At 34.5% G+C, this 13,727-nt stretch overlaps 1 protein-coding gene across 2 annotated transcripts in view; it reads left to right on the forward strand.

Annotated features, from left to right (window-relative positions):
- The window catches only part of LOC133531036 (irregular chiasm C-roughest protein-like), a 216,689-nt gene extending 203,415 nt beyond the window's left edge, over positions 1-13,274 (forward strand). Inside the window, exons 20-22 of one of the 2 annotated variants that reach the window (XM_061869121.1) lie at positions 520-617; positions 9,382-9,469; positions 10,744-13,274. In XM_061869121.1, the coding sequence (XP_061725105.1) occupies positions 520-617; positions 9,382-9,469; positions 10,744-10,775 (218 nt within the window). In that variant the 3' untranslated portion in view covers positions 10,776-13,274. Of the gene's footprint in view, positions 1-519; positions 618-9,381; positions 9,470-10,743 lie in introns of those variants that run through there. The other variant, XM_061869122.1, reaches the window with a different exon arrangement.
- Positions 13,275-13,727: the final 453 nt, after the last annotated feature.

The raw sequence follows: 13,727 nt of genomic DNA on the forward strand, positions 1-13,727 counted from the left end.
TATAGTTTTTATTTACGTACTATTGACGACCGGTCTGGCCTAGTGGGTAATGACCCTGCCTATGAAGCCGATAGTCCCGGGTTCAAATCCTGGTAAGGGCATTTATTCGTGTGGTGAGCATGGATATTTGTTCCTGAGATATCTAAGTAGCCAAAACAACAAGTCTTATATAGCCTACTGTGGGACTTAGTCAATTTGTGTAATAATGTCCTATAATTTTTATTTATTATTTATAGTTTTTATTTACGTACTATTGACGACCGGTCTGGCCTAGTGGGTAATGTTCCTGCCTATGAAGCCGATAGTCCCGGGTTCAAATCCTGGTAAGGGCATTTATTCGTGTGGTGAGCATGGATATTTGTTCCTGAGATATCTAAGTAGCCAAAACAACAAGTCTTATATAGCCTACTGTGGGACTTAGCCAATTTGTGTAATAATGTCCTATAGTTTTTATTTATTATTATTAGTTTTTATTTATTATTTATAGTATTTATTTATTTAATTTTTTTTCTTTTACAGCAACATCAGGGACGTCACCATCATCATCATCATCGTCCAAGCCCTTGACGAGTCCTATGGCATCATCATCATCTGTCAATAGCTCGGCACAGCCACAGGTACCTCGTTATTACGTTTTATCCCTTTCTTTCGTACACGTAAGTCAAAGTGACACATTAAGACAAAAGATTATAGAGTTGGACCAAGCTAAGTTGGCACCGATTTTGATAGTGCAGTTAGCATGTTAAGTAAACGTCATAATTATCATAGAAGTTTGACGTTTGAAAATCACTTGCATTTAGGCTATGGAAGGTAGAGGCAAGGAACAGAATCTCCTTAGGCAGAACTGTTGCAAAAGTGTCCAGCTGTCAGCTATAAATAATAGTTCCAAATCTCCAGAGTAGCGCTAGAGTAGCTAAGAACCTAAGCGTTATGGACGGAGTGAAGTGCGCTGTCTATGATTAGTTTTTTTTCTCAAGTATTCTAGGTATTGTAGCGCCACCTATTTATGTTTTTTTTTGTCGGACACTTTTTGGTATATGGAGATTTTGGCAGCCTTACCTTCTATAGGTTAGGCTGCCAAAATCGCTGCCAACTTATCTTAGTCTAACTCTACACAAATTAAACTTATATAGTTCGTACTATCCAGGATGTCACGCACATTTGTCAAATATAACCTTTAATAACATGTAATTACGAGTCAAGGCAAGCGCCTTCGTGAATGATACTAACTATAGCACCATCATGAAACCTTTACTTTTCGGCCTTTATTATAACTAAGTACAAATTACCCGAAATAATAATTTTGAAAAATTACTCCATTTAATACAAAAGTCAGAATTATTTCATTTACTGTACCCCTAGTGTAAATAAATTCGATTTTGAAACGTGACGTACGCGTTTGCGTTTAGTCTCATTTCGTCATGGCGCTGCTGTCGCCGCGCTTTATGAACCGCGCGTTATTTAATTCGTAAAAATAGTAAAAGTTAAATTAAAGTGACAAAAAAGTGTTTTAAATGATAGAATAAACTGTAAGTGATAATAATAAATGTTATTTCAAAAAAACTGTAGTGTTACTACGACGCTCTGAGTTCAAATAGTGTGCCCTTACTTGAAGCTTTCAAATTGTGACTTTTTACGTAAAACTATAATATTATTCCACCTATCTCATTACAGTGATTAAAAATAGTGCTTACATACATATATAAACAAAGATTCTTGCTCTCAATTAGTGCGAATATCGAAAAAAATTCAAATTGCATAACTGCCGCCGAAAGGACGCTACCTATTACGGTCAATGACCTTTAGCCAAAACTTTGTAAATATTGTAAATAAATGCCATATAGGCGTACAGGATTGTTTACAAGTGCAGTACAAGTGTTATCTCAAAAATCTGTTACAGTGTCGGACCAAAAAGTGTTCCCAAAGTTAGTTACATTGCCAGTGACTTCTCTGATAACTATTTCTTCAAAATAAATCACCAATCCATGTGCATTTATCCAGAACAGTGAAAATAAGCATTTATAAACTAGAAGTGATGATAATTAGTATAATTACTGATAACTACTGCTATAAATAATAACAATTAAACTGTTTTCCTGCCGCTAAAACATCGCTTCTATCAAAAGTCAATGACCTCACAGCAAAACTTTGAAAAGTGCAGATTAAGGCTCGATTTCCTCTTACGCTGACATCGGCCGCTGACGCCGGTCGAGCCTAACTTTATTAGAACATAATAAAGTAAGTTGCATATACCTAATCTTCAGTTTGACATTTAAATTTAAATGAAAACACAAAATGTAAACAAACCACAACCCAATCAAAGAGCATATAATCTGAACCCAATAGCAGCATAGATGATCCGACCAATCAGGAAACGCTACCACAGACAAGATTCTGTTAGTAAATTAGTGCTAGACTGCATACGCAAGAGTGTAAAATGACAACAGCGCCATCTATATTTTAGTACCTGCACCACTCTAAGCTAAGCTAAGTCTATACTTAGCCCGAATTTGCCAGTGTCTGTGGGTTCGAACCCGAAGTATCACATAACTTTTTCGGTATTGTTTTTTTTTTATCTCATTAAAATGGCATCCAGAGCAAAACCCATCTGCGCAAGATGTGAAAATTACATCCAAGGAAAACATTACCTAATGTGTTCCCGTTGTGAGCGTTTTTTTGATCTCACTTGTTCAAACATGGAAAAGTTGTATAATTTAATGGATCGAGAGCGTAAGGAGTCTTGGATGTGTACAATATGTAGACAGGGCAAGATACCGGCGAAAAAAGGTTGCACACCGAAAAGTCGAAAGCGGACTGAGTACAATAACTCATCACTATTACCTCAAACATCCACAGCTACGTCTGTGACTCCGATGACAGAATTGGAACTGATGCGACCATCATCAATTCTACACTCTTCGCCTGAAAATGAAACGGTAAGGAAGTATAATGTCCCTGTCCAAAACTCTTTCCAATATTTAAATAACGAATGCGGCTCAGGTACCTCATTCTTACAATCAGAAAACTGTTTAAATAGAAGTAGCAGTCTTGACATTACCGTTATTCACAAGAAGGAGGTAGAAGATAATGCTTTTGATTTAGATGACACATTAAAATTGACAAAAAATTCGGATGGTACATGTAAAATAAATGGCAATAAATTACAATACTCAGATATGCAGATGCAGAAAATAAAAGAACTCAAGAAGGAATTAAATAACATGAAAGACCAACTTCTGCGAGCGAACTGCAAAATAACAAACTTACTTACTGAAAACATCGATTTAAAAAGGGACATATCTGAGATACACAAAAAATATGAAGCTAACAAAAATACTTCGTATGAAACTACGCCTTTACCAACATCTCCAGTCATTTCTGTGCCTATCAAGAAAAATAAGTTAAGATCTAAATCACCAGTGACCGAAGCAATCCTAGAGTGTACAACTGAACAAACTGCATTACGGCCTGAAATGTTAACTCATGAACGTCAAACTACGATGACAGTTACAATACAGCCAGACGTAGAGAGCCAAGCCGACGAAAGTTCAAAGACTAAGGAGCATGATTTATCCAAGAAAAATAAACTGCTTATCTTGAGTAATAACAATAGGAACAAAATAATAAACATTATTAGAAACGATGACTACTTCGAAGGTCTTTCTGTTTGCCATCATATCACTCCAGGCGGAGGCGTAAGAGAGCTGCTCAAGAATATACAGAGTCAACTATGTGGTATGTCTATGAATGACTACTGTATTGTTCTAATTGGAGAAGATTTTCAAGATACTCAAGATATTGGTGCACTAGTACAATTAATAAGAGAAACTGCGAAATATATCACATTTACAAACCTGATTGTAGCGTGCCCGACATACATATATGGCAAACCTATCTATAATAGTAAAGTAGAATATTTTAATCACTTGCTATTTAACGACCTACAGAACCACAATGATTGTTTCTATATCTATGATTGTAACCTTAATGTAACTTTTGAAATGTTTTCACCGAACAATGGTAGGTTAAACAACTCTGGTATGAGGAATATTATACAAAATTTGAGCAATAACATACGATGGGTAGCAAAAAACCAACGAAATCTTAGTGATAGCTCTGATATTTTTTTTCGTAACTAACAGGATAAGTCATACAGACGTTTTAAATATATTTCATCAAAATGTATGCGGAGTCTTAAATAAAACAAATGAGCTAGAAATTTACCTTGACGAACAGGATAAACAAATGGACTATGTATGTATTAGCGAACATTTTCTCAATAAAAACTCTGTTTCATCTTTTACCCTACCCAATTATAAGTTAGTCTCATTTAACACAAGGCCAACCAAAAAAAGGGGTGGTACACTTATTATGGCGTCTTCAAATAGAGAGACACAAGAAATGGAAATATGCAAAAAAATATATGTGTCAGACGGCTTTGAAATATGTGGAATTAGAGATATCAAAACGAATGTATATATTGTTTGCTGCTATAGATGTCCCAAAGACAGTAATTTCGAAGTATTTATAAAACAACTAGAGCTCTTGTTAGATTACCTTTGTGATAAAAAAGCAATAATTTGTGGTGACTTCAATGTCAATTTATTAAAAGATACAAAGCAACGGTCTGACTTCCTTAGTCTTCTAAAATGTTTTAATTTTAAGCATCTTATTAACGACATAACCTTTAAACGTAACCATTTGCAGTCATGTGTTGATAACTTTATAACCAACTTGCCCTCTCCCCAAGACATATCAACATATGTTGAACATAATGGGTTAGCAGATGGACATGCTGCAATTTTCTGTAGTCTTACCTTAAATTCAGAAAAAGCAGGCAATGGCGATCAAACTGTAATAGAGAAAAGATACCTAAACAAAAAATCTGTAGAGTCGTTTAGAAGTAGGTTAGCAGACATATGTTGGACAAATTTGGATATAAACGGGTTTCTTCGTAAAATATCGGAAGAGTTTCATCTAAATTTCATTTTAAAAAAGAAGAAAATCAATAATAAAGATCAAAAGAAATTAAAATGGATCACAAAAGGTGTAAAGATATCTAGTAAAATGAAAAGAGTATTAACAAATATAGACAAAACATACTGCGACTCTTCTATTTTAGCATACCGTGATAAATACATAAATTTATACAGAAAAGTTATTCGACATGCAAAAAAAATAGCTGTACAACGGGATATATATGAAACAGGAGGATCAATTAAAGGTATTTGGAATGTTATTAATAGGCATAGAAATAAATCAACTGGCACGAAACAAAATAAACTAGTATTTAAAGTCGATAGCAATATTATACATAAACCCCAAGATGTTGCTGAATTATTATCTGATCAGTTTGATTGCAGTAAAACGTCAAGTACAGGTAATTTGCCCTCCGCAATCAACTTCTTACAACATCACAATGAAATCTGCTATAACGATATGCTGTGGTGGCCGATTGCACCGTTTGAAGTTACAAAGACCGTGCAAGCCATGGAAAATAAAAAATCCTATGGCGTTGATGAAATGCCAATTTTTGTTATTAAACAGACTATCGGTCTTCTCTCAGAACCTTTAGCACAGTTTTTTAACCAATGTTATGATGAATCTATCTTCCCTGATCAGTTAAAAGTAGCCAAAGTTGTGCCTGTATACAAAAAAGGCCAAAAAACAGATCCGAAAAACTACAGACCCATATCACTTCTTCCAGTTTTGTCAAAGATTTTCGAAAAGCTTATTAAAACCCGCCTTCTGCAACACCTACAATACAATAGCATAATTAATCCAAGGCAATTTGGCTTCCAAAAGAACATAGGCACTATAGATGCTATTAATTACTTGATTGATGATGTCATATCAAAAATCCACAATAAAAAGAGAGTAGTAGGCTTATTTTTAGACCTTAGTTCTGCCTTTGATACAGTAGACCATGATCTGCTACTGAAAAAACTGGATTTTTATGGAGTGAGGGGCAAAGCTTACGGACTCTTACGTAATTATCTTGAAAACCGTATCCAGTACGTAGAAATAAAAGATATAAAAAATGGTTGCGTAAAATCCTTTAAGTCTGCACCAGTGAAAATAAGACGAGGTGTGCCGCAGGGGTCCATCTTAGGTCCTGTATTTTTCATTATGTTTACAAATGATCTTGTCAAATTTATCTCAAATGTAGTACCAAATTGCAACTTAATAATGTATGCTGATGATACGAATGCAGTGATTCATGCTGATCACATAATAGAGCTCAATGAATTAGTCAATCTTGCATTATCTTCATTTTACGAATGGTTTACTCTTAATAATCTATGCCTAAATACAGATAAGACTCAAATAATGCTATTTAATCAAAACTCTAAAAAAACTGACAAGCTTCAAATCGCTTTAAATGGAACCTCCGTAGCAATAGTTGATAGTGTAAAATTTCTCGGTATACGTCTCGATTTTAAGTTAAATTGGATACAGGAGCTGGATGCTATTGAGAACGCAGTTAGTTCAGCATGCTATGCCCTGAGAACCCTCAGAGATGAAATTGACATAGACCATCTTAAAATAGTTTATTATGCGCTAATAGAGGCTAAATTGAGATACAGTATTATGCTATGGGGAAACAGCTTCCAGTATAACATCAATAGAGCTCTTATTTCTCAAAAAAGAGCTATTAGAATCATGTTTCGCATCCCACAAAGGACATCTTGCAGGCAATATTTTCAAAAACTTGGTATCCTTACGGTGCCTAGTTTATATGTGCTTATATTACTCACGGATCTCGTTAAACATAGCTCTAGATTTGAAACTGATGAAGAACAGGAGATGCGCAAAGTGTCGCGCACCAAAAATATAAAAGTTAACTTCCGTCCATTATCGAAAGTAGAGGAGCACTGTACAAGACACCAGGCTGTTAAATTATTTAACAAATTACCTGAAGAGCTTAAAACAATTTCAAAGTATAATATCTTCAAACACAAATTGAAACAGTTTTTGTTGAGAGGATGTTTTTATACGGTAGATGAAGTGTTTAATGTTGTTTAAGTCTTAAGTATTGTTTCTCTTGTTATTATTTAGTATTTAAATGTTGCCGTATTTTTAGATTGATATTTATTTGTTTACTTGTAGGTACCTACATTTGATAAGTTCTTTGTTGTTGTTTTTCTCATGTTTTTCACTTTATGTACATATATTCAAACACAATTCTGTATTGTTCATGAATAAAGATACTATGACTATGACTATGACTATGTATTGGATTTAGAAAGAGCGCGCCAAGCGGGACGTTTTGGAAACTCAAAATCCTATACAAAATGAGACTAAACGCAAACGCGTTCGTCACGTTATGATGTCGATACAATTTACACTAGGGGTACTGAACGCGACTAGTGAGGTCTCTTACTATAAAATAAAATAAAATTCTACGTTACATCAAAGTGTGCCTTGTTATTTTTAAAATTATTAAGAGAGATCATAGCGTAAAGGTCTTTGCCTTACCACATTAAATTACAAAAGGGTATAGTTAAAATCCACCTATAGATCACTATCTCCTAGATGAAACAATGGGTTACTGGAGTAAAATTTTATTCTAATATATGGCATTATCTATGAAAAGGGACCTTATTGTCGATGGCGCTTACGCCGCACTGCGTCGCGCAGCGTTGTATTTGTATCGGAGCATCGTTTATGACGGCGAACGCGCCATCGACAATAAGGTCCCTTTTCATAGATTTCTTATATTTGTTCAATAAATACGTTCAACAACACGAAATGAATCGAGAAATATGAAATACGCAAATTGTTGTGAAGATATTAAAATAAAAACGTAACATTTTACCTAACATATTATTTTATGGTCCTAATGTATATAAAACAAAAACTTTTAACAGATTCCTTATAACATTATAACGCGAAAAACGTGCGGTTTTTGTACAGGGTGTTTTTGCTGGAGTTGCGCGCGCCACATTTACTTTAGAAATTTAGAATTTTCTGGGGTACAATAGATATTAGGTCTATTAGAAACATTTCAATCTTACGGGAAGTAGAATCGATTGCCATCATCCTCCAAAAATTAATACATCTTCATGTATTATAAACTGCACCGTAGCAGCAGCGTGTGTTGAAACACGTTTTATAATGCAGTATCTACGAGAGTTGCTCTATGTTAAAATCACAAGGAAAAAGAGGAAAAACGCAGAAACATTCTCGGTATCCTTTGATGTCGCCTTTGAAGTTAATTTCTTTATAAAAGTATTTTTAATAGCGTTAATTTTTATTTTCCTTTGCTGGCTTTCTCAACCTTTTTTTAAGCAAATTAGCGAGGGATATAATTTTTCCTTAAATAAAAATTGTTATTTAAGAGGGTAGTACAGCACGTGATTGTATATAAAAAAAGCGGCCAAGTGCGAGTCGGACTCGCCCATGAAGGTTTCCGTACATTTATGACGTATAAAAAAAAAACTACTTGCTAGATCTCGTTCAAACCAATTTTCGGTGGAAGTTTGCATGGCAATGTATATCATATATTTTTTTTTAGATTTTTCATTCTGTTATTTTAGAAGTTACGGGGGGGGGGGGGGGACACATTTTACCACTTTGGAAGTGTCTCTCGCGCAAACTATTCAGTTTAGAAAAAAATGATATTAGAAACCTCAATATCATTTTTAAAGACCTATCCGTAGATACCCCACACGTATGGGTTTGATGATAAAAGATTTTTTGAGTTTCAGTTTAAGTATGGGGAACCCCCAAAATTTTTGGTTTTTTTTATTCTATTTTTGCTTACCAAGTTTGAACAGTAGCTCTTAAAGTTTCGGAAAAAAGTGCCGGTGACATAATCGGACAGACAGACGGACATGACGAATTTATAAGGGTTCCGTTTTTTGCCATTTGGCTACGGAACCCTAAAAAAGAGAAAATATTTTTCCACTTCTAAATATTTTCAATTCTCCATGATTTTTGAGTATGTTATTGACACAATTAAAGACTAGATTTATAGGCTTTCCTTTTTTTTCAATATCTGCAAAACAAAAAATAAAACATTTTTTTTGTTGCATAGACTCCGCTGTCCGTCCGTCTGTCACCAGGCTGCATCTCATGAACCGTGATAGTTAGACAGTTGAAATTTTCACAGATGATGTATTTCTGTTGCCGCTATTATCAACAAATACTAAAAAGGAGGTTATAAAGTTAAATGTCCCCCCCCCCCCCTCCTAAAATTTTACATCAGAAATCTTGGTGACTCCACTTCTTAAATCCATCCTTGACCCATCATGCCAAAGGAAATCTTTTATTCATGCAACGCCGTATTTCACGAGCTGCACATTCAATCAACCAACCAACGCTTTAGCCTTCGACCGCACTTTTTTATATATTTTTTTGATTGTTTTTCCTCTGCAGGTCCCACGGGTGTCACCTCAGACGGGCTTGTACATTCTGCCACCGACGAGCCAAGGAAACTTCCAGTCTAATCAGATTACTGCCAAAGGTACATACATATAATCACGCCTATTTCCCGGAGGAGTAGGCAGGGCACGCATTTCCACTTGCTACGATCCTGACGTACCTCTTTCGGTTTCTCTTTCATAACATTCCTCATCTCGCCGGTGCTCATGACTTGGCCTTTCTTCAAGATTTCCCCAAAGCCAAAGGTGATGAACAAATTTGCAATCATTCTAATACATAATATTCCGACAACCTTAGTTCAAGTGATATGACTTGTGCATTCTCCAGTGGTAGGACGGTTGCATATTTATTACTTGTCACTGTGCCTGTCACTTTCGCACTTACATACTTGTTAGAACGTGACAGTTATTGAAGCGTGATTGTTTTACTTAATATGATGGTGAACGATTCATTAACATTTACTGTAGTCCTGCTCACGTCTCACAAATTACTCTGTATATGTTATATATTACGTGACACGACACGAAAGACAAGTGATAAAAATGTGACCATGCTACAGCCGCTGATTCTTAACAGTATTACATAATATCGATTTAATATCCTTACGGACCGATTCGAAGAATGATTAAAACACGTTTTAGATTTGGGAAAGATCTTTAAGAGATCGATAACTAAACGACATGTCAAAATTGACGTTTATTTCGATTCTGCTGTGATCCCAATAAAATCTATCTACGATATTTCTAACGTCAAAGTGACATTGGTTGCCCAAATCGAGCTGCTTCTGTCAATTATACGACATACAAACGATGTCTAAATGAGAAGTTGAGAACTTATCTAAACCAGAACTTATCGCTATCGTCTTTCATTCTTCGAATCGGGCCGTCTATATACTTAATACTTAAAATAACACTTTATCATCTATAATAAAAATCTGAAAAGCATTTTAATAAAATTACAGTTTTGTCGAGACAGCAAGCGTTTTGTGGATTTTAAATGTCATTTAAAATGAATGCCTCATGGAATAAACTTGTTATTATAAGATTTATTCCTCTGGGATTAGAAAAGGGTTATTAAGATTGTACCATGATTTTATTTTTCGTAAATTCGTCACATCAATATTTTTATTTAACATTTATTTTATCTATAGCTGTAATGTAATCGGGAGGATTACATTTTTTACGTAAACTCGATTTTATTCAGATCTAATATTATTTGTGTCGTCCCACGTAAAAGAAACCACAAATATATGGTATCGTTAAAAATAACGAAAGCACCAATCGCCAGCAATATCTTGCACGAAACACGAAACTAACGAATTTGTATTTTTTTTTTAATGTTAACTTTTTCTTACAGGTAATGGTCAAGGAACAGGAACTCACGTTTAGAAACCTAATAAAAAGTAGTTAGGTGATTAAAATATAAAAAGTAATACTTGTGTATAGAACACTCACTCCATACATTCTGTTGAAATAAATATCTACTTGGTATTCCGCTTTGGTTGTGGTAATCAGTCAGGGTTGTCACTAAAGCGGTTTTTAAGACTTGATTAGTTTTAAGTGATATTGTTTGAGTCAATGTAAGTAAAATTATGATATCATTGTACTTATAAAATAAATTAATATTCATCAAAATTTTGTGAGAAAAAAACTAGTAAGTATAAGAAAATTGTTAAACTTCTGGCCTTTTTACTTTGTATTAATCTTATGGCAAAGCCAAAGAAGGCTTGTGTTTTATACAATTAAAAATGATTGTGAAGTTTTGAAAGAATTAGAGTTTTAGTCGAATAGCAGAGTATCGTAAGAATCTATGACTTTTTGTACTATTGATAATTTAAATGGCTTTATTATATAACAAATCGAAACTTTTTAAGCCTAAAATTAAAAGCTTTAAGTGTCAATGTCAAAGAAAATTAGTTAAGTAAATAAATAAGTTTATGTAATTTTAATGTTTTCATACAATGTCTATTTCATTACTTAAGTCAATAATAAAATACTATTATTCAAGTTTTAATATTAATAAAAGGCCAGCGATAATTATTTTATGTAGATAAAATAAAAACTTAATTTTACTTTATAGGGCATTTCATTATCAAAGTTGAACCTTTGAACTTGTTTGCTACCAATGTGAAAAAAGAAAAAAGAACTCGCATGCAATTTAAGATACATTGCGGACTTTTGAGGTTACATGCAATTCAGTCTAACGATCAAATAGCGCAATGTAATTATGCTCGCATGCGAGTTTTCGCACCGTCTGAATGAGACCTAAAAGTTCTATCAGGTTCCCGAGGTATAAATTATTCCGGAAAAAAGTAAGGCAAAGGATTGAGAAAAAACCTTGTGAATGTTTTTCCCTTCTTAGTTTTTTTTGCTTTCGAAAGTACCTACTCTTGATTTTGGTTCGAGATTACTTAAAATGCGTTTCTGTTAAATCTTTACAAAAATAGTTTTTCCTTCTACTTAGTTTTATAACCCATAAATTTGTGACACAAATTAATGCTTGTCAAAAAGTTAGTCTATTTTATTTTATTATACAATACAAATAAATTCTTGAGAGTAGGTAAGTACCTATGTAAAGTTATCAATGCTAGAAATTCTGTCATAAATGCTGTAATATTCTCTTATGCTAATTTCTCATGGAGACTGAATTTATTGTGAAATATATCTGTAACTGTAAAATAATATAAGCCTACTACTTTTATTCATCAAATAATAATTTCCGCCCGCTTGTGAATTTCCAGAAATGTATATTATATATTAGAGCATAAAATATCTGAAGTATGCCCTTATATGTCGTATTTGCGTACTAAAAATTTTAAGGGCTCCTCTACACGATGGCCCAGCGTAGGCCAGTCCAAGGGACGCAGCTATGCGGTGAAATGAGATAGCAATATCACTTGTTCCCTCTAACGCATAAATGCGTCCCTAGGACTGGCCTACGCTGGGCCATCATGTAGAGGAGCCATAAAATTGAGAATTTCGGCCCGAATCGAAGAATGAAAAACGATAACGATAAGTTCTGGTTAAGATAAGTTCTTATTTAGATATCGTTTGTATGTCGTATAATTGACAGAAGCAGCTCGATTCGGGCAACCAATGTCACTTTGACGTTAGAAATATCGTAGATAGATCTTATTGGAATCACAGCGGAATCGAAATAAACGTCAATTTTGACATGTCGTTTAGTTATCGATCTTTTCAAGATCTTAAGCTTGTCTTAATCATTCTTCGAATCGGGCCGTTTGCTTTATTAAAGCGACAGGAAGCGAAGTGTGGGTAGGACCTGTATAATTACGTATTAGGTATAAGTATAACGTTATGTAGGACGGGAGGTGAGGGCGAAGACGAAAAGCCGGCGTTTAGTTATATAAGCGCGTGTATTCCGAACTTACAGAGATTTTACTATAGTACTAGTACTTACTTGCCTAGCAAGACCTAACTTGGTAGGCGCGAGCTAGACTAGTAAGTTGTACAACGGCACATACACTAAAATACTTCAACTGGGGTGAAGGTATATAGCGTGCTGTACCGAAGCTCCTACTTGCATTTCTCCAATAAACCTCGGCAACGCTCCGAGGGTCATGATTCTTCGTTGCACAGTCGTTAGCGAGATCTATCTCGATCTCAGCGCCATCTCTTGATAGCTGGCGTAAGCGGGGCCGACGATATGCATTTACTATAGCGCGGGCGAGACTACTAGCGGCATCTAGTAGCTTTGTGGCATATTCGTGTTACAGTTACAATTTTATGTAAGCGCCACCTAAAAGTCCATTTTGTTGTGGATCTCATTTCACTATTTTAAATCATATTGAAAAGTGTGCTAGGTAAAAGTTTTTACAAATATGTTGATTGTGCTATAAAAATAAAATATAAGAATTTTTTATATAACTGCTTGTTTTATTTTACACATACCTATCTAAATTAAGGCCAACGAAAGGAGATTTGGACGGCCAACGGAAGGAGAGAATAGTACATTACGATACAAGTGCGAAAAATAGGAAATTAGCAATGAGTGGTGACAAATGAAAATACGACCGAAGGGAATGTTTTAAATCGACACGAGTTGCGAATTACCTTTATCGTACAACGTTTTACAGAACATGGCCCTTTATAATTTCGACATAGTTACGTAATGTGCTAATTATCACGCATTATTATTTACTTTCCTATTGTAGATTGTTTTATCGTCTTGTTTTAATGATTGTAAAAAGGTTTTTTTTAATACATAAATTCACTCTTTCTTTCACTCATTCATTCACTCACTCATTCTTTCACTCATTCATTCTAGAGCGGTAAAGTAGCACGAAGTAGCAAGTAGGTAGGCGTTACTGACTTACATTG

Source organism: Cydia pomonella, chromosome 24 (assembly GCF_033807575.1).
Source record: "Cydia pomonella isolate Wapato2018A chromosome 24, ilCydPomo1, whole genome shotgun sequence".
Taxonomy (NCBI): domain Eukaryota; kingdom Metazoa; phylum Arthropoda; class Insecta; order Lepidoptera; family Tortricidae; genus Cydia; species Cydia pomonella.